Raw genomic sequence first — 27797 nt, forward strand, 5'->3', positions numbered from 1 at the left:
CCAAAATGCAACATGCTACTGTAATTACTCTTTAATTACTGGGAGAAAAACAGATGAAATTTTTTCCTTATATGTTTTTGATTGGAAAAGATACATAATTTCAAACAACTTACCAGTGATCTGAAGCTGTGATTTCATATACAACCCACCAGGTAATCCTGACTTGGATCCAGTGCCAGCCATAATATGGGCTGGATCTTGAATCTGGATAAAGAGAGCATCAACATATGAATTCTCAGAAAACAATAAATGATTTCACTTTATCTATTTTTTGCTGTGTAGATACATTATGCTGCAAACAAAACTGCCACACTCATTCTCTTTCTGCTTTCCTTCCCTTTCCTGAAGTACCAAACATGGTTCATTAAGGGCTTAGTCTTTATCATAACATGATCTGTAAGCATTCACAGCCTGACCAACAAGGTCTTCTGATCTTGTCTCTTCAGTTTGTCCATCAGCTGTGTCTGAACAATGTTCTTATCTTAGCAGCATTTACTCTTCTGTCTGAAAATGTTGCCTTTATTGATGTCCTATGTCCTGGGGTAAGAAGCTATTACCGTCTGAAAGACCAAACAAGCTATCAAGCAAACCCATAAGCACAGAAGAAAGGAATTATTAAATTAAAAAGTAAGTTTAGAGAAATCTGTTTCTCTAAGTCTTTTTTCGCTATTTGGTCAGACTGAGGATACGGCCTGGGACAATTCCAAAACACTGAAGAGAAAACACTGCCCCTGGAAGAGGATGAGACACCCTTGCCCAGCCTTCCCTCTCAGCACAGTCGTGCTCGCCTGACCCTCCCAGCACCCTCTGCAAATGGCACTAAAGCAAACCAGTATTCCTACTATTCTTTGAACTTACGCACTCAACCCTCTACTTGGTTTTCAAGAATGGAGAAAAGGAGATAGGGGCCAATACACATCACACAGCTTTGATGTTTACACACAAATTAAATAGCATGCTGCTGTATTCAGATAGAGATTACTTTGAAGTATCCCAATATCCTTGCTCAGACTTATTAATGCAACCCCTCTGTGCCACATCCCTTTCCTGTGCCAACTCCTCACTGTCTGCTGTGGTCAAAACCACTCATGCACCCACGTGTCCATCCGTGCTCCATCTGCTGCCCACTTCTTCTCAGCCTCTGGACCTGTGTCCCTGAGCACTATGAGCAGCACAGATCAGGGCATTTGCTGCATGCAGTACTATTGCCAACAAGGAAAGTAATGTTAGCTGAAGGTGCTGATGGCTCCATCCGAAGGACAAAACACTACACGCAAGGCGTTCCCAAATGATATCACCACAAGCAGTCTAAACCTTCTCTACATTCTGTGCAAAACAGAATTTGAGAAAGGAGGCCACATTTGAGTAACACAAGTTCCTTTTCTGAAGCTGCGGTGCAAAGCGACAGTCCATGTATTGTGATTACTACGAAACTGGTACCTCCACAGAGGTATTTCGAGAGTGACCATATGGAAAGTTCTTACTTGCTACAGCTTGCAGATACAGGTGTTAGCCAAACCACCAGAAAGAGTACTACCAACTTGCTCAAATAGATCCTATTATCAGTGGACGTCAGTACTTTTACCTACTAGATTCCGGCCGCAAACCACACAAATCTAAATCTTGCACGGGTGAAAATGTTTTTAAGAGAAGCATTTTAGAAATGATCTAAATTCACAAGACTTTAGAGGACAACTCTTAAGCCTGATCCTGTGATGAGTTCTGCCAAACTAGGTAAGCTCTGTGCTTTAAGAAAGCAGCTGAATGAAGCATCCAGACCAGCACAGCTGTTCTCAGCAGCCCAAAGGAATCTGAACTTACAGAACTGTTGTTTTCCACCTGGAGAATAGCACTGCAGATAATACAATTATTTAAGGTGAGGATTAATTTACATTTGGAATCACACAGTAAGCACATATAGCAGAAGCATTCTAAGCCTGCAAAATATGCTCATTAAAATTAATGTATTAATATTCACTGAGAACATAGGGAAAGAAAGTCTATCAGCTTAATCCCATCAGAAATGACCATCCTGCACACACCTGAATCCATCTGAGTTACCACATGCACATACTGGCACTTACACAGTCCAACCTGCAGGTCTTACTGATCAGCTCAAGTCACATTTCAAGAGCCTACTGCCTGTCAGTATTTCTAAGAATAAGAAACCATGTTATACAGAGCTTAGTACTCTCAACTGCCATAAAGTTCCTAACTACTGTTCAAACAATCAAGCTGAAGAATCTTATCTAATTGTTTATGTACCAATGAGGCACACAATCTAGAATCCATTAGTCAAGAAACTACTGTATGAGCAGCAACTTTTTCATGGAAAGTGCACAAACTTTTAGCATGAAAACCAGCCTAGGGAGATATACAAACACAACCACTAAATAAAAACTACAGTATTGAATAATTATAAAACTATTTTCATTTTGTTTTATTACAACAGGGACAGTACTGAGGGTTCTGAAAGAAGGGAATGTGTCTATTAAAGTACCTGGATGTGAGTGGGCAGGCAGGCATGAAATAACGGCTGCCAACAAGCACTGTGACTGCCCTGCACTTTGGACCCTCTGCCTGTGGAAGGGAATACAGCAACTGCTTCCAAATGGTGTTATAAATCATCAGTTAATAAACAAAAATAACATTCAAGATATTGAACCCAAGTATTTCCACAAGTTGAAAATAATATTCTAGCCAATTTGAGAATGTCTATTCAAGCCTTTTCTGTGCAGTAAGAAATTGTGTCTTCATAAATATCTTGATTTGTTTTTATTTTTTCTTACATTACAATAAGCTCATGTTGCCAATTTCTCACCTAGATGCAGATCGCCATTTCCAAGAAGTCTGCCAGAACTTGAAATTTGCTAACATTTGTTGAGAGGCTTAAAAGCTGCGACACAGAGAAGGAAGGCAGGCAGCAGGCATTAAAGAGCACAATCACATAAGCTTCACTTCCATAAGAGATGAACACACCTACCCAAATTATTTAGTAAATGAAAAGATTAAGTATCACATAACAGGGAATTAGTATTTTCTGTCAGTATAAGTAATCACTGAAATGCTCGTCCGAATCACTTTGATGGCTACACGGATCCTCCCAGACACATTTATTTTTGCAACATGCTACAGTAAGGTGTAGATCATTGGATAGCTTATGCTGCACTGGTCCCAGCTGCACTGAACTGTGTATGCGCCTGTTGATTTTAAACCATCTGACAAAATTCAATTTTAAGCAGCCCAGAATTTTCTGCTGTATTCAAAGAGATGAAAGACAGCTTTCATCATGTTTCTTTTGTGCATGCACATACACAATGAATTGGGAATTGTTATTGTTTGAAGAAGGCTTGCAGTGAGCACAGCATTAGATGCATCGGCCAACACTCACTTCAGAAGTTTACATTTCCCCTTCAGAAGAACGAGCTGGCTGGAATATGGTTGGTGACATGAAGAAAAGAACACAACCAGGATCTGACAAGCAGTGCCTGTACCCAGAGAACACAGAGCTGTAGTTTCCTCCCAGCCCTGACCTATAACCCCTCCAGCCAGGAGCTAATCTGCCCTCATCCCTCCCTGCAGCCATCTCACCTTGCTGCTCTGCACAGTGATCTGCTCCTAATGCACTCCACTGACACACTTCATAACAAAATGAAATCTAATGTTAGGATTCAAGCCAGATTTAATTAGGTTTTTATCAGGTTAATAACTACTTAATGCTTCCAATGCTCAATGTAAAAGTGCATTGTCTCCAATTTGGAGAGCAGCAAAAAAAAAAAAAAAAAAAAAAAAAAAAAAAAAAAAGCACACACTCAGAGTTCATTTATCTCATGGTAAAAAGAAAACATTGGAGAAAAACAGCAATAAATGTCATGGACAACTACTACCACATACAAACAGCAGGAACACTTACTGTACATTTCACAGCATCCTAGCAAGACAAACTGCAGTTATGTTCAGCTGCAGAAGGCCATCTCTCACTGTGTGTGCTCAGACAGGTCGGTACTAGCATGGCTTAGAACAAACCCACTTTGCAGTCAGATGTTTGGACCTCACATGCTTCTGGGACTCTGTTCTTTGAATTTCCACCCTAACCACAGTGCTTTCTCCAAAGCCTCCCCTATAGCACGGCGTGCTCTTGGGGGAAATTGCATCATCCTCAGTGGTGTTTTAATCCACACCAGGAAAGTTCATCACTGAACTTTTTTGCCTTCATGTGAGTGGTGCAGAAGAAAAGGAAGAAATCCTAGAGGGACGCAGCCCAGACACTACCAACACATTCAGAAAATAGATGGGAGGCGAGCAGGGCCTTATTTTTCTTTTAACAAATCATGAGAAAGAGTAGAAAGAAAAGCAGCATTGAGTTCGTGGTTGAAGCAAAGCAAGGAAAGAAATAAGAATGGGTTTCTTATCCTGCAGGGTATACCCAGTGGGTATAAATAGCAGAAGAAAAGCTAGCAAAGGCTAGAAAGCTCTTCAGAGGGTTACTGTGGGACCTTCACTCATGGATGGGATTATTTAAGGATAGACTTGCATTAAAAGGTAATTTTATTTCACATTCATTTGAAAGTACAAAAGACAATTAGGTGAGAATGAAATCTTGTGACTATTACAGGCATAGCTTTGAAAATATGTAGGCACACACTCATTATAATTAAAAAAACTGAAATAACTGCAGGCTGCTGCTGGAAGACTTACATTTGTTTAGGAACTACTTTTGACAACACAGACTGCTCTACATTTCAGAGGTGAAATGACTCAAAGTGAATTTGCTATTTCCACAATCCAGTCAAAAAGTCTGCAATAAAGAAAACGTTTCTTTAACATACTGATGTTAACAACAATGGGTGTTGAAAACCTGCATACACAGGAATATAAGATTTCAGAAAAGTCTCAGCTATTAGAAGTTAATTTAATTAAGAAAACTGTATATAAAGCATGCCGCTTTTATGTCAGCTGTGCTTTGTTTCTTTTCTGTATGTTTTCTTTTAAACAATGGGCACATGAGTTACATACCTGTAAGAGAGAAGACCTGTATTTCAGAGACAATTCAAAGTCATGTGTTTGTGTCAATATTGGGCATTTGCTCCGTGTAAGGAATTAATACACACTTCCTCCCTTTCCCCTAAAAGGCTGAAACCTCTATTTAACTGTAGGCTGTCATAGGGCAGAAAGGTTCTTTTCTCTCAAATGTTACTTATAATTATCCAGTAAGGCTAAGCAAAACCAGCAAGTTTGGCAACTTCTTGCTTTGCAACTTTGTAGACATTTGAAAATTTCAAGTTTCAAAAAGTGGTTTCACAAAGCTGTTTTTGTTTCACATTTTTCTTGGTTTTTCCTTAAAATAAGTCCTAAGGACATGGTAAGTTAACGCCTAAACAAGATGACATACAGAAAGAAAATGCTGAGTAGTCAACTAGGAGGAAAAACACAGAGATTATAACAGTGCTGAGTGCAGGTTGGAAAAGGAAGCAATTTTGAGGTTTGCATCACGGAATATTTATATAAGGAATGGAAACAAAGAGAGTTTTAACAGCAGAACACAGCTTAGCTCCCTTGGCCATCAAACAAACCAACCTGAGAAGTGTGACAGCCCTGGTGCTCACCAGTTCAGATAAGCTCAGCAAAGAGGTTCAGATTAGGAGTTGGTCTGGGCTGCAGTGCGCACAGCCTGGTGGAGTTCTTGAGGAATGTGGACCTAGCAAAAAGGAACATCAGGGCTCTGAGCTTCAGAAGAGCTAGTTTTGGCTGTTTAAGGCAATACTGGTGAGATCTCCAGGGAAGCTGTCCGTAGGGAAAAAGGAAAAGAGCAGAGCTGGCATCTCTTAAGGACGCCTGCCTGAGAACACAAGAGCTCTCCATCCCCCAGCGTAAGGAATCAAGCAGAGGAGGCAGGAAACCAGGCTGAGCAGGGACACACTGCTCAAAGTGAGGGGTAAGAAAGAAATGCACAGGCAGTGGAAGCAGGGAGGTGTGCTGGGCAGAGCACAAGGATGCCGTCTGGATACACAGAGATGGTATCAGGAAAGTCAAGGCAGAAATGGAACCAAACTTGGCCTGTATTCCAGTAGATCAGGCAGAAGTGGGAAAGAACACGACCCTATTGGTCCTGGAGCATCTCACCCAGGCACATGAAGCACAGCCCCTCCTGGCCCTCCCCACCAGAGAGTGGGCAATTTCTTCTGGCAGTAGGAGCACAACAAGAGCAGCCACGTTCAGTCACTGCAAGACACTGAGGATGTGGAATGGCCGAGCTGGGTCTGACAAGAGTAGATGGGTGCTGGAGACCACATGTGGCACTGCACCAGACCCCACTTCTTTGCAGGTAGCCTGGTCTCACCTGGGACAGTCGAGGGACTCCACAACTCTTCTGCCTCAGATCTCACTGACAATCACTTCTCCTCAAACTGCCTTAGGAGAAGCGTTGCCAGCAGCTGGAGGTCATCATCCCATTCCCCTCTGCTCAGCTCTGGTGAGGCCAATGTTGAGGTTTGGGCTTCCCAGTACAACAGAGACCCGGACACACTGGAGATAGCCCAGTGGATGGCAACCAAGCTACAAAAAGGACAGGAGCATCTCTGCTAAAAAGGGGTCTTCCTGTTGAAGAGGAGGCTCTGGGGGAACCTTGTTACTGTCAATAAATTATAGGACATCTTGAAGTTGGTGGTAGAACAGTTGCTTCTATTTCCTTCTGAGAGATGAAACAATCTCAACGTGGGATCTCATTGTAACAAAAGGACAGGAAACAAGGACTGGACAAACAGTTTATTTCCCCGAGACTCTTAACTCTTCGACTGCTGAGTTGTGGTCAGCGGCACTATGTCCAGCTGGAGGTCCACCATGCAAGGTGCTCCCCAGGGTTCTGACATGGGACCAGTAGTCCTCAACATCTTTATCAATGACCTATACAGTGGGATTGAGTGCACCCTCAGCAAGTCTGCTGATGACATCAAGCTAAGTCGTGCAGTTGACACAATAAAAGGAAGAGATGCAATCCAAAGGGACCTGGACAGGTTTGAGAAGTGGGCCTGTGAGAACCTACTGAGGTACAACAGGGCACAATACCAGATTGCTCCACCCCTGGAGGTGACAAAGGCAGGCTGAATGAGGCCCTGGGCAGCCTGGTTAGGTGGGTGGCAAACAGCCCATGGAAGGGATTGGAACTGGAGGGGCCTTAAGGTTCCTTCCATTCAAGATTCCAAACATCCTGTGATATGATTACGGCATGTTAGCAGCACTACACCAATTCACTGAAAATGCAATAAAATCAGAAGTATGTTCCTGCCACAATGTGCCTGTTGAAATTTAAAATACAGATGCTAAACCAACATCAGGCATAAAAACATGAGAAATCCTAGAATTTTGTTACAGATATTCAGAGCAAGCCTGTTACTCTCATTACAAAATAACATAAAATTTATGACGAAATAATATTTAAACCAGATACTTTCACAATGTATTATCAGCAGTTACAGAACACACACTCACACACAATTCAAGAATTATAAATTAAGCGAACTTAAAGCTTTTTCAAGAGTTTAAATTTATACCCTGAAGTAGAGCTGCAAAACGTTACACTTCAAGTGAGAACACTACTGATGCACAGGACCTCACCACCCCACTGATTCACTTGCAAGCACAAAGAGACTACAAGGCAGATTTCCATGCGGTCTCTCTGAGAGATGAGGCTGCCAGGAACCTGAGGAATAAGCACTGAGCTCCTGCGTTGTTCTGCTGCTACCAGTAATGGCACTCATCTGATTACAGCCAGCGCTACTATGTCAACCAGCACTACAGACACCACTCTGTTTTGCTGTGTTTAACTTGGTCCAGCTATTCACAGAACTAACATACAGGCAGCTTTTCTAGCAAGGATGACTGACGTGCACACTCAAAGGCAACGTGCCAGCTAAAAATCTATTTCTGAGAGAAACGCACTGCAATTAGCTTGGGAAACAACTTAAGTGACACAACCTTAGAAGCAGTGGTAAAGATATATAAACCAGGAAACACAGAAGAGCTACCCAACTTTTTTCCTTTCCCTGCTATGGACTGGTTAATGAGAGATCCTTGATAGTGAAGTAGAAGCTATTTATTATTCTATGTTAATCACGTATGCAAGTAATTCATGTTTTTCCAACCTAATTCATTTATATAATGCAAACCAGAACCACTTGTCACATCTACTTACATATAACTGTTTCTGCTTTGTTCCAAAGCACCACAGTACAGAGTCAAAAGTCACACCCCCTTTAAATCAAGGAGTCTAGTTGTATTTGGTGAGATTTTCTAAATCTATTCTATTCTAGGTAGCTGCCCTTCTGAATCTTTCTGTTCAATGTTTTTCTACTAATAAACTTACCTTGTAGAAAATTGTAACAGAGATATTAAAACTGGTATGAACAAAGAGGTAATAGAATATACACGTATAAATCAGAAAAAAAAAACCCAGCAGAGCAAAGGTCAGCAGACAGGCTTTTACTGACAAAGGACACCTCTTGTAGCACTGAAACAGAATGTCTTGGTGTCAAGACAAGGATGCCTTCACTCTGGTAAGACTGCAGTACAGCTATGTGTCAGCATAAGAGCATGTGCTTTAAACAGAGGAGATGGCAACAGCATCATTACAGCACATCACATCCATCATTCTTTTTCCTGTTGGGTTAACAGGAAAACACTGTAGTTATAAAGAGATGGATATTTCATATAAAGAGAAAACAAACAACCAGTATTAACCTTCATGTAAGTATGGAGGCTTAATTAAGCCAGATCCTGAAGAAAAAAAGGCTGGCTTAAAACAATTATTGACTCCCAAAACATTTAAAAGATCCATCTATAAAGTAGTTTGTCACCAGAGGGACTCCAGGGCACGATAAGCAGTTGACTGACAGAAGCAGGTAGATCCACCTCATGCTGCACACCAGAGATGCTGTGCAACCACCTAATACACAGAACAGAACACGCTGGTGCTTACCAGTACATGAGTGTGGGAGGGTAACTGAGCTCCATGAGAAAGCAAGTACAAGTGTGGAGAACTATCTTGAGACTTTCAAAGCCTATAGCATCCTGCCATCCATAAGGTCTCACACTGGACCTTGTTACAATAATTTCCCACAACCCTACACACAGCAGGGAACCATAATCAGATAACCATACTGATATCCTAGAATAGGATCAAAAGATGGCTCTAGTGTATCATGAACAGATTAGACATTACAGTACCAAAGACCAAGGAACTACCAACAGCCTTAAAGAGCTTTCCTAAAAACACTCAGGCAATTATTTACACAAAACTGATCCTCGGGGCTGACCTCATTTTTCCAAATATCTACCTTAGTTTCCTTTTCTAAAGGGAACTGAACAGTGGGGAAACTTCTCTGAACCCAAAGCCTTTAAGTTGGAAGTATTTAACTTGGCTATCAAAACAAAGAGATAGCCCAAGGAAAGACGAAAGCAATCTGGAAACATTGTGGGCAGACACCCAGTGACACCTCCACGGCATAGCTTTTACCTCAACACCAGGGGTAATTTGTGCTCCTATGCAAACCCTGCAGATTAGAAAAACTGGTCCATCAGCTTCAACCTGTAGAGAAAAACGCCACCAATGACACTGCTTGCAATCCAAACTCAACTGCCTTCAGACTTCCCAAAACAAAATTATAGAGAATTCATTCATTAGCATTTCTGTGTACCAAAGTCCTACTGGCATAACTTACATCTCAGCAGAAAAATTTCATGACTTTTCTATAGTACACATAGTGTTTGACACCAAGTAAGAACTGGAAAGAAGACATGAAGAAACAGCACAGGGACATACAGAACAGAAAGAATAAAGTAACGTAATGTGATAGGTGTGTCCACATTCAGTACGTTGGCAGTTCCCCAACCATCAGCTGCTCTTGGATCTGACTACAACTAGCAGGCAGGACACATGGCACTGAACAGGCTTTGCTGCAAACTCTCATCGCTTGCCAATCAATTTCCTTCCTAACCAAAAGGATGTTAGCTTCAACTAACTTTTAATATACATTCACAAAGTGGAAAGGAAAAACAACAGAGAAGTGTGCATGAACATGTACATGTGCCTTTTGCTTGAGTCCAAAAACCCTGGAAAAAAAAAAAAAAGCCACTGCAGAGTGCTGCACAAGATAATTAAAGCCATTTGTGAAAACAAAGAGAGTCTATTTTTATTTCAGCTGTTTTCTTGTCATGGGACAATCCATTCCAGGGAGAAACAATAATTCATATATGCAAACCACTAAGCTAAAACTGGTTCCTTTCTGTAATTTCAGAAAAAGCAACTCTTAAAACAGCTGGGTTCTAAATACCATAGCTGGAAAACAAGCTATCCAGTAACCCACAGCAGAGAGTACCAAACTGTTCCTAGCAAGGCTGAGAAGATGACAAAATGGTATCTTTCTATCAAAAATTTAAAAAAACAGACCATTATGCTATGCTGAAGTTACTGTTATTAACTGGACATAAACTCCTGCATTTTACAGGTAGTGGCTTTCTAAACTCTTTCAAATAAGACTTTTCTAATAATACAGCACCAACACAATACTACATTGACTCAAAACTAAACCTCTTCTTAACGCTTCTGTGATGAGGTTTCAAGATAATTTTTCAGTGCTAGAGCACAACCAGAGCAAAATTACAGCTTCTTGATGGAAAGCAAGCAGCCACCCGGCTACTCCCACAGCAAGACACACTGCTTTTCCTCATGGAATCTGGCATTCATCCTATTCCTTTTAAGTCTTAGAGTACACAAGTGTTATTGTGGCTGGTTACACCTGCGCAAAGTAACATTTCTTTAAGGGCTTCTGATCTTTTAACCATTTCATGATTGGCAAAGCCATTTTCAGCAAGCCTACTCTCCACATGAAGATTTTTAAGTTACTGTTTGTTGACTTCAGTTTACAGAGAAACAAAATCTCTAAGTGTATGACTACAGAACATTTTTATTTAACTTATCAAGGATGAGTAATAAAATTTAGCCCCAAATCTGTCTCCACAGCAGCTGGTCTATCATGAGTGCATGCCATTTTATTGCATCATAGGCTTTTCAGCGTGGTTAATGGAAGTACTGCTTCCAACATACAAACTGAACTCATAACTGAAGCCCACCAACTGGCAGTGTCAGAGCTGCTGTACTGAAGAGCTGAAGGATCCAGAGCTGGGGGTCACCAACTGCACACAGCGGACCAAGCTGTCAGAACGAGTAGTGTCTTTCCTTCACAGGAAGGCTCCTCCAAATCTCTGTGTTCATCGCAACGTCTACAATTTTTTGTAGGCTGTTATTACAAATATGATGAAAAGGCATCGATCAAGTCCTAACAATCAGAACTCTCATGTCTTATAGAAATCATGGAAATTTTTCCTTTTAATTCTTCCACTTCCATGCACTGTGAACCATCTCCTATATGGAGCTTTGTGGAAATACAGGTCTCAAAATAAACCAGTGCTGTAACTTCATCTCACAGACATCCTTCCTCAGAGGGGAAGTAAAGACAGTTACAAAGTGAATTACAATATCGTCTACAGATATGCATCAATAGAACCCTAATGGACAAAGCATTTTCTTATTTCTCAATTTGTAAGGAAATAGCATTATATTTCCAGTTCTGAACCTGAAGATATCTAGAAAGTATAAACGCCACTTTCCAGCAGCAACTCGGGAAGATAATTTTCCCTGGGGAAAAGCAGTCATTGTGCCCAGACAGTTGCAAGCAGTCACTTAAACCCTGCAGCAAACTGGCCAGCTGTATGGCTTTTGGCAGGAATAGAGTTAATTTTCTTTACAGGAACTGCTGTGGTGCTATGTTTTGGATTTGTGACCTGCTGGTGATAACACACTGATGTCTGAGTTATTGTTGAGTGGTGCTGCACAGAGCCAAGGACATGGCAGCTTCTCACACTGCCGTGCCAGAGAGGAGCTGGGCAGGCACAAGAAGCAGAAAGTACCGGGCTGGCTTTGGACTGCCACTGTTTCATAACCACTTTGTTCTACAACATACAACCTTGCTTACAGTTTACCTAAGTAAGACTGTAACCTAACTAGAAATACACACAACTGTTTGGTAACTCTACAGTTATGTTTCTTGACACTACTTTAAATAAACTTCACAGCAAATGTCAACTTTGAGCAAAGAAAGCACTGAAGAAGTTCCAGATAATTACAAAACACAAAGTTTCCAAAAGCAGCAACAGTTCTCATTAACTGCCCTATACAATCTCATTCTGCCCTGCAATTAGCTTCAAGCTGCAGTTGGCTCAGAGGCTCAGCAGTTCCTCCTACAAAGCAAATCTCAGCCTTGAGCAAATCAGTCAAGCACTAACATTAGTGTCAGCACTAAGTTATTTTGGACCTTACCTCCAACGTATTAAAAACAGTTTTTCTGAAGCACTTTACTCAGTCTCCTCCTGCCTTTTGCTAGGAAAGAATTCATCCAGAGGCCTCTGTTCATCACTGCTTTATCTACGTGACACAGTGGCAAGAAGACATGGTCACACAAACCTACAGGCCATAAGCTACTTACCCATGGCATTTAACTAATTATTAATTAGGGCAATTAAATCTTAATGTGATCAGCCAGAGCAAAAATATTAAGTCAAAACTAAGTTATTTTTCCCTCTTTAAGCAATTTCCTTCCTTTAAGTCTATTAACTGATGATTTCCAGAAAGAGACGTGTCACATCACCTCTCTCTTACATATCTTCTCATAGTTTTAACAATTTTACTGGAAAAAAGTTACTATTAACAGCCAGGAAATACACAAGTTAGCACTTCAGTTTTTAAAATAAAGATATCCAAGGATAAAATGTTATTTCACATAAGCCACATGAACAGAATTAAAAAAATACTTTAAGAATATGCAATAGGAAACATTTTTTTTGCCAATTATGTGCCCAGATAATTATGGACAGGAAGACAACATATGCAGAACAGTCAGTGCCTTTAAAGTAGTGGTACAAAGCCTTGCACAAACACTTCCCAGTGGCAGAGAAGACAAGTTTACTTGGTTTTACTCCCAGACACTTCTGAACACAGTATGATAAACTATCAAGCAGCATCTATATCTCATCCCTCAGAACCTTCCTACATACATTTTTATTTTCCAACATTGTGGGTTTTTTTTTTTTTTTTAAAGAAAGCACTACCTAAAAATGATCTGAAAACAATGTAAATAAAAATATGTTCCCGGAAGAGAAGGCAAACTTAGAACATACTTCTCTGAATCACTTTGATTTCCACCCAAACGTTTTTATAGTATCACTGAATGATTTAGGCTGGAGAGGAACTCTGGAGGTCATCCACTCCAACACCCTCCCAAAACAGGGCCAGCTTTAAAGCCAGACAAGGCTGCTCAGCCATATAGAAACGTTACTAAATCTGAATGCTAACCAAGTAGTGAGATAGAAGCTGTAATTGTGCAATCTCAAGAGAAATCCAAGTTTCCAGATGCCACAACAGCAAAGTGAGTTGCTCAGTGGTTTTATACAAATGTGTATCTTATTTAACTATGGCGTAAGTGGGCACAAATGCCTTACATTCCTAATGTTTCAGCCTCTCACATATCCCTTCATACTGCTACTAAAACATAATAAGAGAAACAGGAGGCTCACCGAGAACTAAAACATCAAGTAACTTAAGAACACACTCCTTAGAAGTGTTCATATTTACTCTTTATATTTAAGGTAATTTTTCCAATATAAATTTGTACATTTCATTTCATCACTGAAAGACTGAGAACAGCTTCCAAGCTAACCCCTTCTGAAGCACTGTTTTCCAAAAATAATTCTGTATTTAATAAAGGTCATAGCTATTCCCTTCGCACCTTAGGCTCTGAGTTCCCCTGTATCTTTTATTAATACAAATTCATGCAGTGTTTCCCCTTTCAGGCTATCAATAGGGGGTTATTTTCAGTTGGTTGCTTTTCTTTAAGACTTCTACTGCATGGTCATCGGGAATGTGGCTTGTCTTTCACATTGCTGTTGCCAGTGCTGAAACACACCACCCACCACCTCCGTGCTCACATCCATTGTTTGGTCTCCATAAATGTTCAGCAAATATCAGTGGATCTCATTGGGTGCCATTTTTTTTCTGCATAGAGGAATTCAGAAACACACCTTTGCTTCATCCACATTCCCACATCAGACTGCCCCTCTGCTGCCATCTGTCACACTACAACAAAATAGAACAGAATACTGGAGGGAAGGTTCAACCTCTACTGCCATACCAGCATCATCATGGAGGCTCCAACACAAGAAGGACGCGGATATATTGGAGCACGTCCAGAGGAGGGCCATGATGGTGATCAGAGAGCTGGAGCACCTCCTCTATGAGGACAGGTTGAAAGAGCTGGGGCTCTGCAGCCTGGAGAAGAAAAGGCTCCAGGGGGACCTTACAGAGGCCTTCCAGCACCTGAAGGGGGCCATACAAAAAAGCTGGGGAGGGACTTTTCATAAGGGCATGTAGTGACAGGACAAGGGAAAACAGTTTGAAACTGGAAGAGGGCAGATTTAGACTAGATATCACAAAGAAACTCTTTACAGGGAGGGTGGTGAGACACTGGCACAGGTTGCCCAGTGAGGTTATGGATGCCCCCTCCCTGGAAGCACTGAAGGCCAGGCTGGATGGGGCTGTGAGCAGTCTGGGCTAGAGGGAGGCATCCCTGCCTATAGCAGGGGGTTGGAACTAGGTGGTCGTAAGGGTCCCTTCCAACCCAAACCATTCTATGATTCTGTGATAATAAAACAGGATGCATTACTTTTGGAGCAGCCCTCATAGAAGCAGAGTGAGTCCCACGTTCCCCAAAGGTTCCCGGGGTCTGAAAAACAGCAAACATAACTTGTCTTCAAGAAGAGCGAGGAGGAGGAGCCAGGATACCACAGGCTGGTCTGCCTCACTGTAGTCCCTGGGAAGGTCAGGGAAGAAATGCTCACAGGAACCACTTCCAAACATATTAAGGACAAGAAAGGAACAGGGAGATCATGTTTGAGCAGCCTAACAGGCGTCTGTAACAGGGTGACTGGCTTTGTGGGTAAGGACAGCAGTGAATGCTGATTACCTTGCCTTTAGAAAAGTTTTTAACAATGCCATCCTCACAGACAGGCTGACAGTGTGAGCAGGTTTAGATGACTGTGGGGTGGGCTTAAAACTAGCAGCACTGTGACACCCAAAAAGCTGCAATTCGTGGTACTGAGTCCAGCTGAAAGTCAGTCTTGATTGACACCATTTAACCTCATTTATTCTCTGGACAATAGAACCAAGCACGCTCTCAGCAAATATGCTAATGGTAAAAAGTCAGGAAGAGTGGCTAACACATCAGATGTATTACTGCCACTCAGAGGGACCTAGAGAGAACCTAGGCTAGAGACGCGAGCAAGTAGACTCTTCAAGAAATTCAACAATAGGAAGCACAAAATTCTGCACCTAGAGAAGAATAAACCCATGCACAAATAAAAGCTGGGGGCCAGCTGGCTGGAATGCAACACTGCAGAAAACACTGGTGTCACTGAACATGAAATAGCAGGGCTCTCTTGTAGCAAAGACCAACAGCATGCTAGGCAGTACTAAGAGCACTGCTAGCATGATGAGGGAGGTGGTCCTTCCCCTGCAGTCAGCACTGGTGAGACCACATCAGTAGTGAGTCTGCTGCCAGGCTCCCTGAATCGAGAGACACACGGATGGACTGGAGTGAGCCTAGATAAGGGCCACAGAGATGGAGAATGGCTGGGAACCTATGAGGAGAGGGGCAGCTGACAGCAGGCTTTGTTAAGCCCGGTAATGGAATGGTATCAGTGAGCGTAAGCAGCTGCAGGGGGGTGGTGAGGGCAAAGATGAAGCCAGTCTCTTGCCAGTGGTGCTCAGTGACAGGACAACAATTGGAACAAATTAAAATACAGGAAACTCCAGTTAAACACAGGGGAGAGTAATTTATTTATTAACTGTGATGTGGTTAAGTCTTCATCCTCAGAGAAACTTCAACTCTGACTGAATGCACTGGTCAGCAATCCGTTCCATGTTACTCTAAGCGGATGGGTTTGGACTAACTGATCTCCATGAGTCTCTTAAACCCTCAATTGTTCTTCAATTCTTCAAATTCTCTAAAACAAACTCAATAATTCCTTTTGCACCTGTCCTGCTCTTCCTGCTTGTTCTCCTTAGGTGTCTATTTGGTAACTGATTCCTCTCCTGCTGAGATATTTATTGAGAAGTTGTTTTTTTTTTTCTCCCTCTCCCCTCAATTGAGGTTCACTTTCAGTGACCAGTAATAGATGATAGCTTAAGTTCTACCAGTCTGAATAGAAAGGCGCGGTCTGCATAAACAAGTAGGCATATTCCTGTGATTTGGTAATCTTGACTGTCACTGGATTGAGGGAACAGCACGGAGCTGTGTCAGGGGAGGATCCGGGGGGTCAGGGAAAGGCCGTGCCCCAGAGGGCGCTGGGCATGGCACAGGCTGCCAGGGCAGCGGGCACGGCCCCGAGCTGCCGGAGCTCAGGGAGCGCTGGGACACCGCTCTGAGCCGTAGGGTTTGGGCTGGGGTGCTGCTGTGTGGGGCTGGGTTGGACTTGGTGACCCTCATAGATCCCTTCCAACGCGGGATATTCTATGGCTCTATGATCTACTTTAGTTTTTCCAGCTTTTCACATGGCCTGTCTTCAAATGCAGTGTGTAAGCCTACACGAGTTGCTTATTCTCACTTTTAGAAACCACTTTCATTTACCTTCTTGCTGATCAACATGAAAAAGAACAAAACAGTGCAGCTCAAGTCAGCCTTCCACAAAATGCCCAGGAACGTACCAAAGAGTTCACTAGGTTCAATGAACAACAATCACGTACCACGAGATTGAAAAACATGCAAAAATCAAAGCCAAGTTCCATTGTCCCCAAAGAAGGAATGCAATTGTGCACTTTACATGCACACTGTGTTCCCGGGTTATTTTCATTTTCTTTTGCACTGATAAGAAACCTCATAAAGCCCTCATCTATGACTGTCTTGGAACCTGCGGTATTCCTTCATTACTTACATTACATCAGAGATGGGGAAGCGATTTGGTATCACAGCTGATACTCTGTTTACTCAAAAAGGTATTTTACTTTGTTGGCAAGTGTCCAACTGATTGTACCTTTAGGAATTTCCTTCATTTTTAATTCACACTGTGATAACTTTCCTGAGCCAATCTGGACTGTTAATCCATATCTTGCTCTGCATCTCTTTCACAAATCTACAATGCCTGTGTTCCAAACTATCCAGCAATTTCAATCAAATTAATTACTCCGATTAGCATTAAAAAATTCCCAGGTGTGACTAATTTGGGTTGTAGATTCAGTCACAGCGCATTGATCTTCTAAGTTTCTAAAAGCTCACCCTTAGGTACCCATATAAACTAATCGAAACCTTTGAGGGAAAAAACGGTAATGCAGTTTCATTTCTGATAGCAAAAACATCAAAACTATGCTGCCAAATGTCCCAACGTTGTATACAGGCAATATGATGAGAGAGGTATAATAGAGCTGCATACTACGCTGACAAATTCACATGAGCATGCTCTTCTACCAGTCTAGCCTCATGATTACAATGCAACTTTCACTCATTTCAGTTTCCAGTGCGTACATTTAGCAACCCTGTGTTTCTATTACAGAAGTACCTACACAGCACTGCCATTTAGATTACAGCTGTTATTCAGTTAAAAGGATGAAATGATTGACCTTCACAAGCAGACTTCAGAAACACTGCTGAATGCAGCGCTGGATGGAGACATGCAAAGGCAGGTATTAGTTGGTGTGTTGGAGCACCTCTGCTCTAACAGAGCTCTAAGCATTTTGACAGGTTATTTTGTGATTTGGCATCAGAAAAAAAATTACTTTTTTTGTACTACAGCTATTTAGGAATGTATTTGAAATATAAATATTAATCCAAATACTATAAAATATCTCTTTATAATGAACTCTCACAGTAAAACAAAATCCAAGACCACCACCTTTTGTTTCACAACCTTCCTTGCAGCTTTTAAAGCAGCTGCTTTAGAAGCAGTTATACATTCAGTGATTTACAGCTGAAGACAGCATCTACAGAGGATTCTGTAACCTCCAGCTGCTCGCTCTTCTTGTTTACAGCTCAGCACTTGCTTCAATGTATTTCCCTACTCTGCTCTCAGTGTTAGACTTAATGACCATTAGTTCACACACATCCTTATTCAAACAAACCTACATGAAGATTTTAACTCCTGAAGAATGAATAAAAAAACCTAAAATATGACCATTAAATTATGCTCTTACCTGTAATCATTACTAAGTATGACAACTTACAATTGTTTTAAAAAGTAGGGTTTTTTTTAAAGGCTGTTGTATACTCAAGTCTATAAACCCAAAATCCAGTCTGCATCCCCCAGCTTAAAGGAATCAAACACAGCAGGCTGTCCTCTTAAAGCATAAAGCAGGTCATACAGATTCCTGTTTAGATTAACGCAGGTATGTTCTGCACAAACCTGTACAGCACACTTCACAGATGGTTTTAGGGTTTCTCTAGACAGTTCTGCGGATTTTAATGAAGAGTACCACATGTGAAGGTACTTCTGGGGGTACAGTAGCAAAGAGAGGCCCAGATATGCCTCAGCTTATTTGCTCTCAAAACCTTGATAGCAAGAGCCATGGAGGCTCCAGAAGAAACATCATGGCAAACAGTATCACCTGCCATCAACTTCCTTGCTGAACAGATCATCACTGTAGGTATCTGAGCAAGGCACTAAATCAAAACAGTCTGCATAGATCTGCATTTCTACCTGGCAAGGATCATCAAAGAAATGATGAATCACTCTCTACCACCACTGACATAATGACAAATCCAAAATTTGCTGATTTGAAATCTCTTGAATAAGAAAGTTCTGTCACTTGCTGCCTTTAAGTGCTCCAGCAGATGAGACAGAGCACGACGCAGCACCTCTTGAGAAACTGAGCTGTAACAACTAGAGTGTCCCACTGCAGCCACTTAGCTGGCTACCATGGTGCACACACACACACGCATTGCAAAAGCTACATCTTTCAATAGTCTGAAGCATTATAGTTATCTGAAGAAACCAGAACTTGAAACCTACTATTTGCAACAAGATGAAATAATATTTCTATAGACTAAATCCAGTGCCAGATGGAAACAAAGGTTGCGACTTTCCAATCTAAAGTACAAAACACACAAATCAGGAAGATGCAAAGGAGATGAAAATTTCCATATAAATTTTGAGAAGATTTAAGCAAACACCAAGGGAGCTGAAATTCCTTTATAAAAACTGATGCAAGTAAAACCTTGAGTTCTGGAAGAATTGTATTCTTGCTGTTTGACTGCAACAGCCACCTGCTTCCTAGGAATCTTTGCCACTGACCAGATGACATGAAAGAACCAACACAACCATCCCAAGGCCACATCTCCAAAATGTAACTGTTTGCTACATCCCAGCTCCTGCCTCCCTGAAAAATAAAACTATAACAGATGGTAGCTCAGAACTGTGCCATTACTTCAATATTGCCAGCACTCCCATCTAAATTGTCTTTTTTGTGGGGCTGCTCTGAAACCATCAAAAGATAAAGTAGATAACTCTTCTGAAATCCTGGGTTACACAGGAGACTGTAGAAGTTGAAATATTTCAAGTAATCAATTCAGTAATAAATAAAACAGCTGAATGAATGTTTCAGTCTCCACAGCCTAGACTTCTCGCATGAAGAACTGACAAACATATGTTTAAACAACAGCACAAGACCAACGCTAACAAGAAAACACTAATAGCATCTTTCAATTTAAAGGGAATCAATCATCATACTACAGGGGTACAATATAACTGTGAAGAAGCTTAGGAATGCCTCCTAAAACAAAAATTTCTCCATGAACTAGAGGGACTGCAGCATCAGAGCAAGGAGCAGTTATCATGGGAACAGAGTTATCATGGGAGCAGAGGGTGGCTCCACACTGCTGCAGGTGCAGTGTTCCTTCCCCTGCACTCCTCCCATCCCACTGCCCTTTCCATCCTTGTGCCAATCCTACTGCTAGGCCAACACTTACCGGCTTCAAATCAGTAAATCCTGCAGAGAAATAAAGATAAGAAAGAAAAAAGCCTAGGATTCCTGAAAACAACAAAATATTTTGTTGGTGGTTTGTTTTGTTTTCATTTTTATATATTGTTTTTAAGATATTCCACAGCAAATATCCTACATGTTGAGTGTACTTCAGCATGAACACAGTATGCTACAACCTTCACAGCTCACCTTTCCATGCATGAGAGGCAAAACAAAAAGCTACTTGCACTGGAGTAGAAGTGCAGGCCCCAAAGGGTTACAATGCCACATAATCACCTTTTTACCCAACAAAGCATTCTTCCAGATTCAAACCCAAGTCATCTGAGGAGGGGTGACTACAGTACCCTTGAATTTTAAGATACTTTGTATTTAGTTCGTAATGTGCAAAGCTAATCTTACTGCTTTTAATAACAAGACGTGAACTAGCAAAAATATAAAATACCAAGTACAGAATTTGCTACTTTAAAAATATGAAGTGAAATTCCAAAAAGAAAATAAATTCCTACTGTGGACAGCTGGACCTGTATCCCAACAGATCCCACCCCTACTGTTAATGCCTGCAGCTTCCCTCCCCTCCCAGCTCCTGCACTGTCCACCCTGCACCGTGAGTTTCCTTCTGTTAGTACTTTCCATACTCAGTCACACAGCCCACTGGGACGCTCACAGCATCACACAGCAATCTCTAATAACACCAGCAAGACAGTCATGTTTTTATTCAGACATTCATATCCCAGACAAATAGAAAGGTGAGATTTTCCTTACATGTTATCTTTTGCTTTAATAATTCCCAAATTGTGACTAATACCATAGAAGCCTTGTAGTTCTGAGGGTCTCCTGGACATGCTATACACACCCCACAGGACTCTATTTCAAACCTTTAAACTTTGAAGAATGCCCAAATAAACCACAAGCAACATCAACAGGTCTCCACAGAGCCAATCCATGTGTCCAATCTAGATGTCACAACAGGGCTTAAATAAAAACTCTGATTCAACAGGCATACAAAATGAGGAACAGTGAGAAAACCCCAGTCTTGTGATAGCTTATTCATTGATATGAACCAGATTTGGTTCAGGCAAATGTTTAACAAGTGCAGCACTTCTCTGGAAATTGGTCCTTGTAACATACAGTGCATGCTGCTTTTCCAAAAGACAAATATTTGCACTTATTTCACACAGATAAGTATTCTATTATTTCACAGTATTCCACAGGCAACCTTTACATCTTTATACAAACCTGGGAGGTTATTGTGTGAACACTTAAGTAGCACTCAAAAATGATATTCTAATGCCTTTCTGGTAAACCTCAATTTAACAAGCAGAAAGTGAGGTATGCCAACTACTCACAGGAGTAATGCCCATTGATTATAAGATTTCTTCTACAACTTTAGGTGATGAACACCTTAAGATGGAGTTAGAAATGTCACACGTCACCATTAATCTCTAATTAAGACAATGTGAAAAACTGAAAACACATGCCAGCAGTTTAGGTCGGACAGCTACAGAAACTTTTTTTCAGTGTTGAATGAGGTGGCCCAGTCTCTTTCCTAAACCTTTGTCATTTCCTTCCTCATTCCTGTTCCCCTCCAATAGCTGGAACAAAAAGTGCCTTTGAAGACAACATCATGCCTGACAGCACACACACTTCACCAACCACGCACATTTAGAAAAGAAATAGCCTTGCTATCCTTAGGCAACAAACAAGTGAGTGCCACACTAACTCATTATCTTCAATTTTGGTTTTTTTTTTTTTTTTTCCCCCCACTCCTTCACACAGCGAAGTTACCTTACCCTCCATACACAGCATTGCCCCAGGAGCCATCACCTGAACAGCGAGGGAAAGGAGTTCAACTTCAGGTAAAATCAGTGAAAATAAGCAGGTCACCACTTTCATGTAAGCTAGTAGGTTGGGTTAAAGACCAAACTTACTATGCTATTGCCTTATGAAGGCTTTTTAATATATTACTCATTAATTTTTAATCCAGACTCTGAAATGATACAGTCACAGAAGCAGAAAACACACAGCTACATGCACACCTGTGAAGACAAGCCATAGGAAGAGAACTTCATCAGTGACAAAACGGGCAATTACTTCAGGCTCTGACAAGTAGGAAAACTTGAAAATTGAGGAATCCTTACAGAGAACTCACTCCATCTAGCTGTGCTGCAAATAAATCAAGGGACAAGAATCACTCATGGCACTGGCAGAGCAGAAGTTACAGTGTTAGAAAAGTACAAATGTCACACTTGGAGCAACAGATCTCAATCCAACTAAATGAGTATGAGACCAGCAGTGGAGAAATCACCATTTGGATATCTGACCGCTCTAACTGTCAAGCAAGAGTAATGATCATTAATATATAATTAAAAGACAACGACCATTTGGGGATAGAAGCAGGTAGCAGGGATGGATGCTGACCAAAAGCATGTTAAAAATTAACAATCCACTGTTTGTCTCTTCAGCTCTGCTCAGTCTTCCTTAGCATTTCCCACTGCAGTGGAAGGAGCAAAGCTGCAGAAGGCAGCAACTGCTTCACATCATTGTCAGAGGTAATCCTGCCGAGTGCATGAGGGACCTCATAGACAGAAGGTCCATCATAACCACGTGAAACTTCAGAAATCAAACAGTCTGTCTTATTTAAGTAAATGAACACACTTCCTGTTACAAACTTACACTCTTGATGAACATTTCACTGCAAATAGCTTTCCATTTCATGATGTAATGAATAAATCAGAACCGGAGTGTATGTTATGCCTTTATGTTGTCTTCCTCTATTCAAGGTCTCTTAAACCTGATCTGATTTTTCTTTCTCTTTGTATTAAAGTTCAAAGATTACCAGGTATCTAGCTAATGCTAAGAGAGAAAAAATACACCCCCTAACAAAAACTCACATCTATAAATAGAAGTAAGCAGAGAGGATAAAGATTTTACAGTGGTCAATATCAACCACTTCCTCTCGAGAGTTCCAGTGTCTGTATTGTAACCTGCCCAGCCCAATGCCTGAGATCTGCACAGCCCCAGAAAAGATGTCACTTAATATTCTCTTTTCTTGATAAGAAACAGGGTTTCACACAGCAATACTTCAATGATCCACCCGAAGAAAATAGGCCTCTTCTGCTCAGCGACAACACTATTTAAATCTTAGGTCTGAACTTCAAAATCAGCGATCTGAATGCAAACATGCAAGTACTGCTGCTCATGACTGAAACAATAGGCATCTTCCAGGAGCAGTTTAGAATAGCTCAGGCAGGTGGGCGGAAGGCAGGCATTATCAGTTCCTAAATGGGAGGACTGTCATAAAATGTTTTTTAAAAGGGAATAGCAGACTAACACACTGCCTGGTTGTATTGTTGGCTCTGTTGCTTTTTTAAAAGGAAGAAAGATTTGAATAACCAGTGTAACAACATCTAGGATCATGCTTCCTCAGAGGGGGGAAAAACCCTTGATGTTTATCAGGAAGTTTGTTCTATGTCCCACTATAGTAAAAGCAGAAATTCCAGGCATAACTTTAAGGGCAGCCATAAGAAACAGGGCCTCGGTTACTTTAAAATGCTCTTTCCCAGTCTGTCGCGTTATTTTCATTTCTATAAAGTGTAATTTGCAATTCTGATGAAGAAAAAGATCAATCCTTCAGCTGCAGCAACTCTGCCCAATGAAGTAAAAGCTGAAAGCCAGCCACTTACAGAACGCTCTGGTCCTTATTGCCTTATTTCTCATACAAAAGGGATGAAGAACTACCATTCCCTCCCCAGAACGCAGGCACAGAATTAGCTCTGGTAACAGCCATACCATAGCCCAAGAATGCAAACAGGCTGATTATCTAAAACCATTAAACATACTCAATTTGTGAGACAGTAAAAAGTAAACATCTAGTGAAACAATCATCCCAAGCAAGACTGTAATCCTGCCTTGTCTGCTTCCTCTTCTGAGGTGAGCACTCACTTCAAAGCACACCTACAGCTGAACAAAGAACAGTTACTGAAATCAACCAAGGCAAGTGCTCTCCTCCAAGACTTGCATGCATGTTCACTCTCCTTAGCTGTAAGGGCACAAAGGAGTTCCTCCAGTTACACACAGAGCAGAATGACAGAAATTAGAACATTAAATGAACACAACTGGACAGCCAAACAGAAAGGCTTAACAATAAGCAGCATCAGTAACAGCACACCCAGAAGCTTCAGCATTGCGCTCTGCAAGGCTTCCCTCCTGCTCTAACCCCACAGACATCTTTTCCTTTATTTTTAAGGAGAAACTGCATTGTTTTTGCTGCAACACAGAAAGCATTTTACCAGGATGTAGTATTTTTACTACTTTGTTTATATCGCTCACACTTACAGAAGATGTTTGTTTAGATGCTGTCATTGACTGATACTGATAATGCCATTAAATTACCTAACTCCTGCACATGCTACAAAACAGATCAAGCACTTTTTCAGCCTCACTTAACTGTTTTCAAGCAGTCCTAATGCAAGTTTTCTTAGAAACAATGAAAAACAAACTCTCCAAGAGAAGCACCACGCCGCTCTAATACCTGCCTTCCCACCTGCTGATCGGCTCTGCAGTTCACTCTCACAAGCTGTTTTGACACGTACAACCAAGGAAACAAAACAACTTCATATTTCAGGAAATGGCTCATCACAAAAAAACTTAACTTTACAACAGGAACAAAAATAGAGTGAAGAAAATGAGGTGATGTCTGTTAACTGATAAATTCATATGAATAATCTCTCAATCTCTCTTAAGACCCAAAATAACTATTTAATCTGTAAGAAGCTTTCAAAGTTAGCACTCAGAAGTCTCAGTTATTTTCCACTGCAACATCACCTCTTACACATACAGCATCAGTTCTTTGTTTAAAGACAAGAAAATTCACTTCAGATTAGAATGCTGCATATTACTCTGATGATCATTTGGAGGTGAACGCATTCAGAATAGTGATTAAAGCTGCCAGTCAAACCACAACTAAGAACACATAGTAGACCAAGTTTGGATTCAAGTGTCTGTAGCAAAGAGTAATATAACTGTAATTAAATTAGAACTGCTTTGGACTTTCACTATAAGAAGAAAGAAAAGAATTAAAATCTGTTCTTCAAACAAGATGTTTTAAAGGCAATAAAACCCTCTGAGCTGATGACAGATTGCAGCTGATGTTTCTTATTTATCCATGACTTGTTTGGGTCAATTCAAGCAACTAATAGCTGGACCTACTGCCAGCCAACAGTCTCTCAATACTAATTGTCTTCTCAGGAATACAAGTTCACATTTCTCCTCCTTCCTCTGCCAAAAGGATGAGGGGGAGGGAGCAGAAATTATAAAAAAAAAAAAAAAAGTAATGAGGGACACCGAGAAAAAAATGTTTCAAAAAGAGAACTCTGATTCTGATTTTTTCTATCCTACCTGAGCTATAAAAATTAGCTTTTCTGGGGATGCCTTCTGAAGCTTCAAGGGTAAAGAATGCCACACAAATGACAACAGATGGCCCGACTGCTACACTCGGTCCTCTCTCCCCACATCATACATAGATGCTAAGCTTGTTTATCAATATAACATCACAAACTACACCTATCACAACAAGCTGAACTCCTGGATTTCAGAGCCAATCTAATAAAGGCGTTCACATCCTCAGACAGCACCTTCCACTCATACTTGGTAATTAATGCCACACAAGGTCACAGGCCCCTATCAGGGAGCAGGAGAGTTAACAGCCAGAACTTGTCCGTGTTTCCAAAATAAAGCGGCGGCAGCAGCAAGAGGGAACACACACCTCCAACCACACTCGTGCTGGGAAACGCTGCTTCATGGCACAGCTGTATCTCAGCGAAACAAAGCAGTGAACTCCGCACAGCGGCCGCAGCAGCCTCCCCTGGCCGAGACCCCGAGAGAGACAGGACGGGGCTGAATACAAAGGGAAGGGGCCGCGCTGCGGAACGGCCGCCAGAAAGCAGCGCCTGGGCCGGGAGCGATCCCGGGGCCCCGAACGGGCGAAGGTGGAGCGGCTGGACCTGGCCAGGAGCCTGGGAAGAATGGCGGGGGCCGACCGATGCGGGGAAGGGCACTGCCGGGGAACAGCGGGGCCGGGGGACGCGGGCTTGGGCAGGAGCCGGGCAGCCCCACAGGCAGGCCAGAGGTCCCGGGACCACCGCCGCGAACACGGAGCGACGCAGCCGGCTGTGTCCGGCCCCCGGCTCGGCTCGGCCCGGGGGCGAGAGGACAGCGCGGCGGGACGGGGCCGCTCGGTGAGGTTCCGCGGGGCCGGCGCCCCCTCAGGCAGCCGGGCCTACGCCCGCGGGGTCCCCGCGCCCCCCGCTTTTGCCGCCGCACCCGCCCAGAACCGAAGAGAACGGCGGAGCCGCCGCGCTGCCCCGCGGGGTCCCATCTCCGCCGCTACCCCCGCCTCCACCTCCTCCCGCCCGCCCTATCCGCGGCGCGAAGCCCGCTCCCCTCACCGGGCACGGCGGCGTAGTAGCTCCTCCGTCCCTCGGCCAAGATGGCAGCCGGTCCGAGCCCAACCTGAGGCAGCGACTTTCCAAAGTCGGGCGCGATCTGCGCACGCGCGGAGTCGCCGGAGCCACCACGGGCGAGCGGCGACTACAAGTCCCGGCGTGCCCCGCGCCAGGCGCTGCGCATATGCACTGCGTCCCGGGGGGCGCCGGGTGGGGTTGGGTGTCGCGCGCGTGGCCGCACGAAGCGTTGCTGTTGATGGGGCCGTGCTGGTGGATCGTTGGTGGCGGCTCTGTGGGACGCGATTAAAGGGTTTTCTTTTGTTTGTTTGTTTTCAATGCATCCGCAACAAGTGCGTAAGGTTTTGATATTAATCTTAAGCCTTTTTTGTTGTTGTTTAAAGTGACTTATTTTTCATTACCAGCGTGCCCTTTTACATAACCCAATGTGTAGAAATAACAGCACTTGGCCTCATTTAATAGTGGGGTATGAAGGTGTAGTTTCCGGGCTATGAAATCAGAGAAAACACTCCTTAACTCTTAAAGTGTAGAAGGGCCCTGCTAATACCTTAGTAAAATGACTTCAGAAGAGCAACATTTAGTTTTCTTATGGCTGCTGGGCTCTGAAGTCACCCATCCCAGGTCGCACATAATGCCCATAGGGCAGCTCACACACCAGAGCTAAGTCAGCATTTCTGTAGGTGAGGCCTAGGCCAGCAGGCAGCTCGGGCTGCTTTCCCCAGCAGGATAGTGCCCAGGTTCCAGCACAGTCAGCACCCACCGTCCTGTCTGCATAAAACTCTGCCTCGTGTGCCCTGTACAATAGCTGTTGTCTCTTCTACATCACAGTACAGAACGCTGCCCCGGGACAGTAAGGCTCAGGCTGGCTTTATCTGGAGTTCCACATCTGCATAGCTGGGTTTCCTTTGTGGTGCACTTCTTCTATCTCACAGCTGTTTGTGCCATTGTTTTTGCACTCTGCCTGTGGTGTGCTTCCCAGAAGTGTGGGTACCTCGTGGCCCTTTACCCTAGCCATCGGAGCTAAGTCTATAGTGTTAGGTTAGTGTTTTCAGGAGGAGCTGAGTGCTGCCCCAAGTACACATACATGTGACCCCTACCCAATGCAACAGATGTGCATACATCACTGGGGCAGCGTGGCCATTTGCAATCTCTGGTTTTATCTTTTAGGCTTTCAAGGTAAAGGTTGCTGAAGCAGATGCAGATTAATGACATTCAGTAACACTTCTAGGGACACCACATAAATTCTCCTCTGTGCTATCATT

The 27797-nt window shown here is 42.5% G+C and overlaps 1 protein-coding gene across 2 annotated transcripts in view; it reads right to left on the reverse strand.

Moving 5' to 3' along the window:
• Positions 1 to 26608, reverse strand: part of ITCH (itchy E3 ubiquitin protein ligase) — a 67304-nt gene extending 40696 nt beyond the window's left edge. For both annotated transcript variants that reach the window (XM_040650890.2, XM_040650891.2), the window contains exons 1-2: positions 26521 to 26608; positions 114 to 204 (exon numbers count right to left, since the gene is read on the reverse strand). In XM_040650890.2, the coding sequence (XP_040506824.1) occupies positions 114 to 183 (70 nt within the window). In that variant the 5' untranslated portion in view covers positions 184 to 204; positions 26521 to 26608. The remainder of the gene's footprint in view (positions 1 to 113; positions 205 to 26520) is intronic.
• Between the last annotated feature and the right edge of the window lie 1189 nt (positions 26609 to 27797).

Source organism: Gallus gallus, chromosome 20, assembly GCF_016699485.2.
Source record: "Gallus gallus isolate bGalGal1 chromosome 20, bGalGal1.mat.broiler.GRCg7b, whole genome shotgun sequence".
Classification (NCBI taxonomy): Eukaryota; Metazoa; Chordata; class Aves; order Galliformes; family Phasianidae; genus Gallus; species Gallus gallus.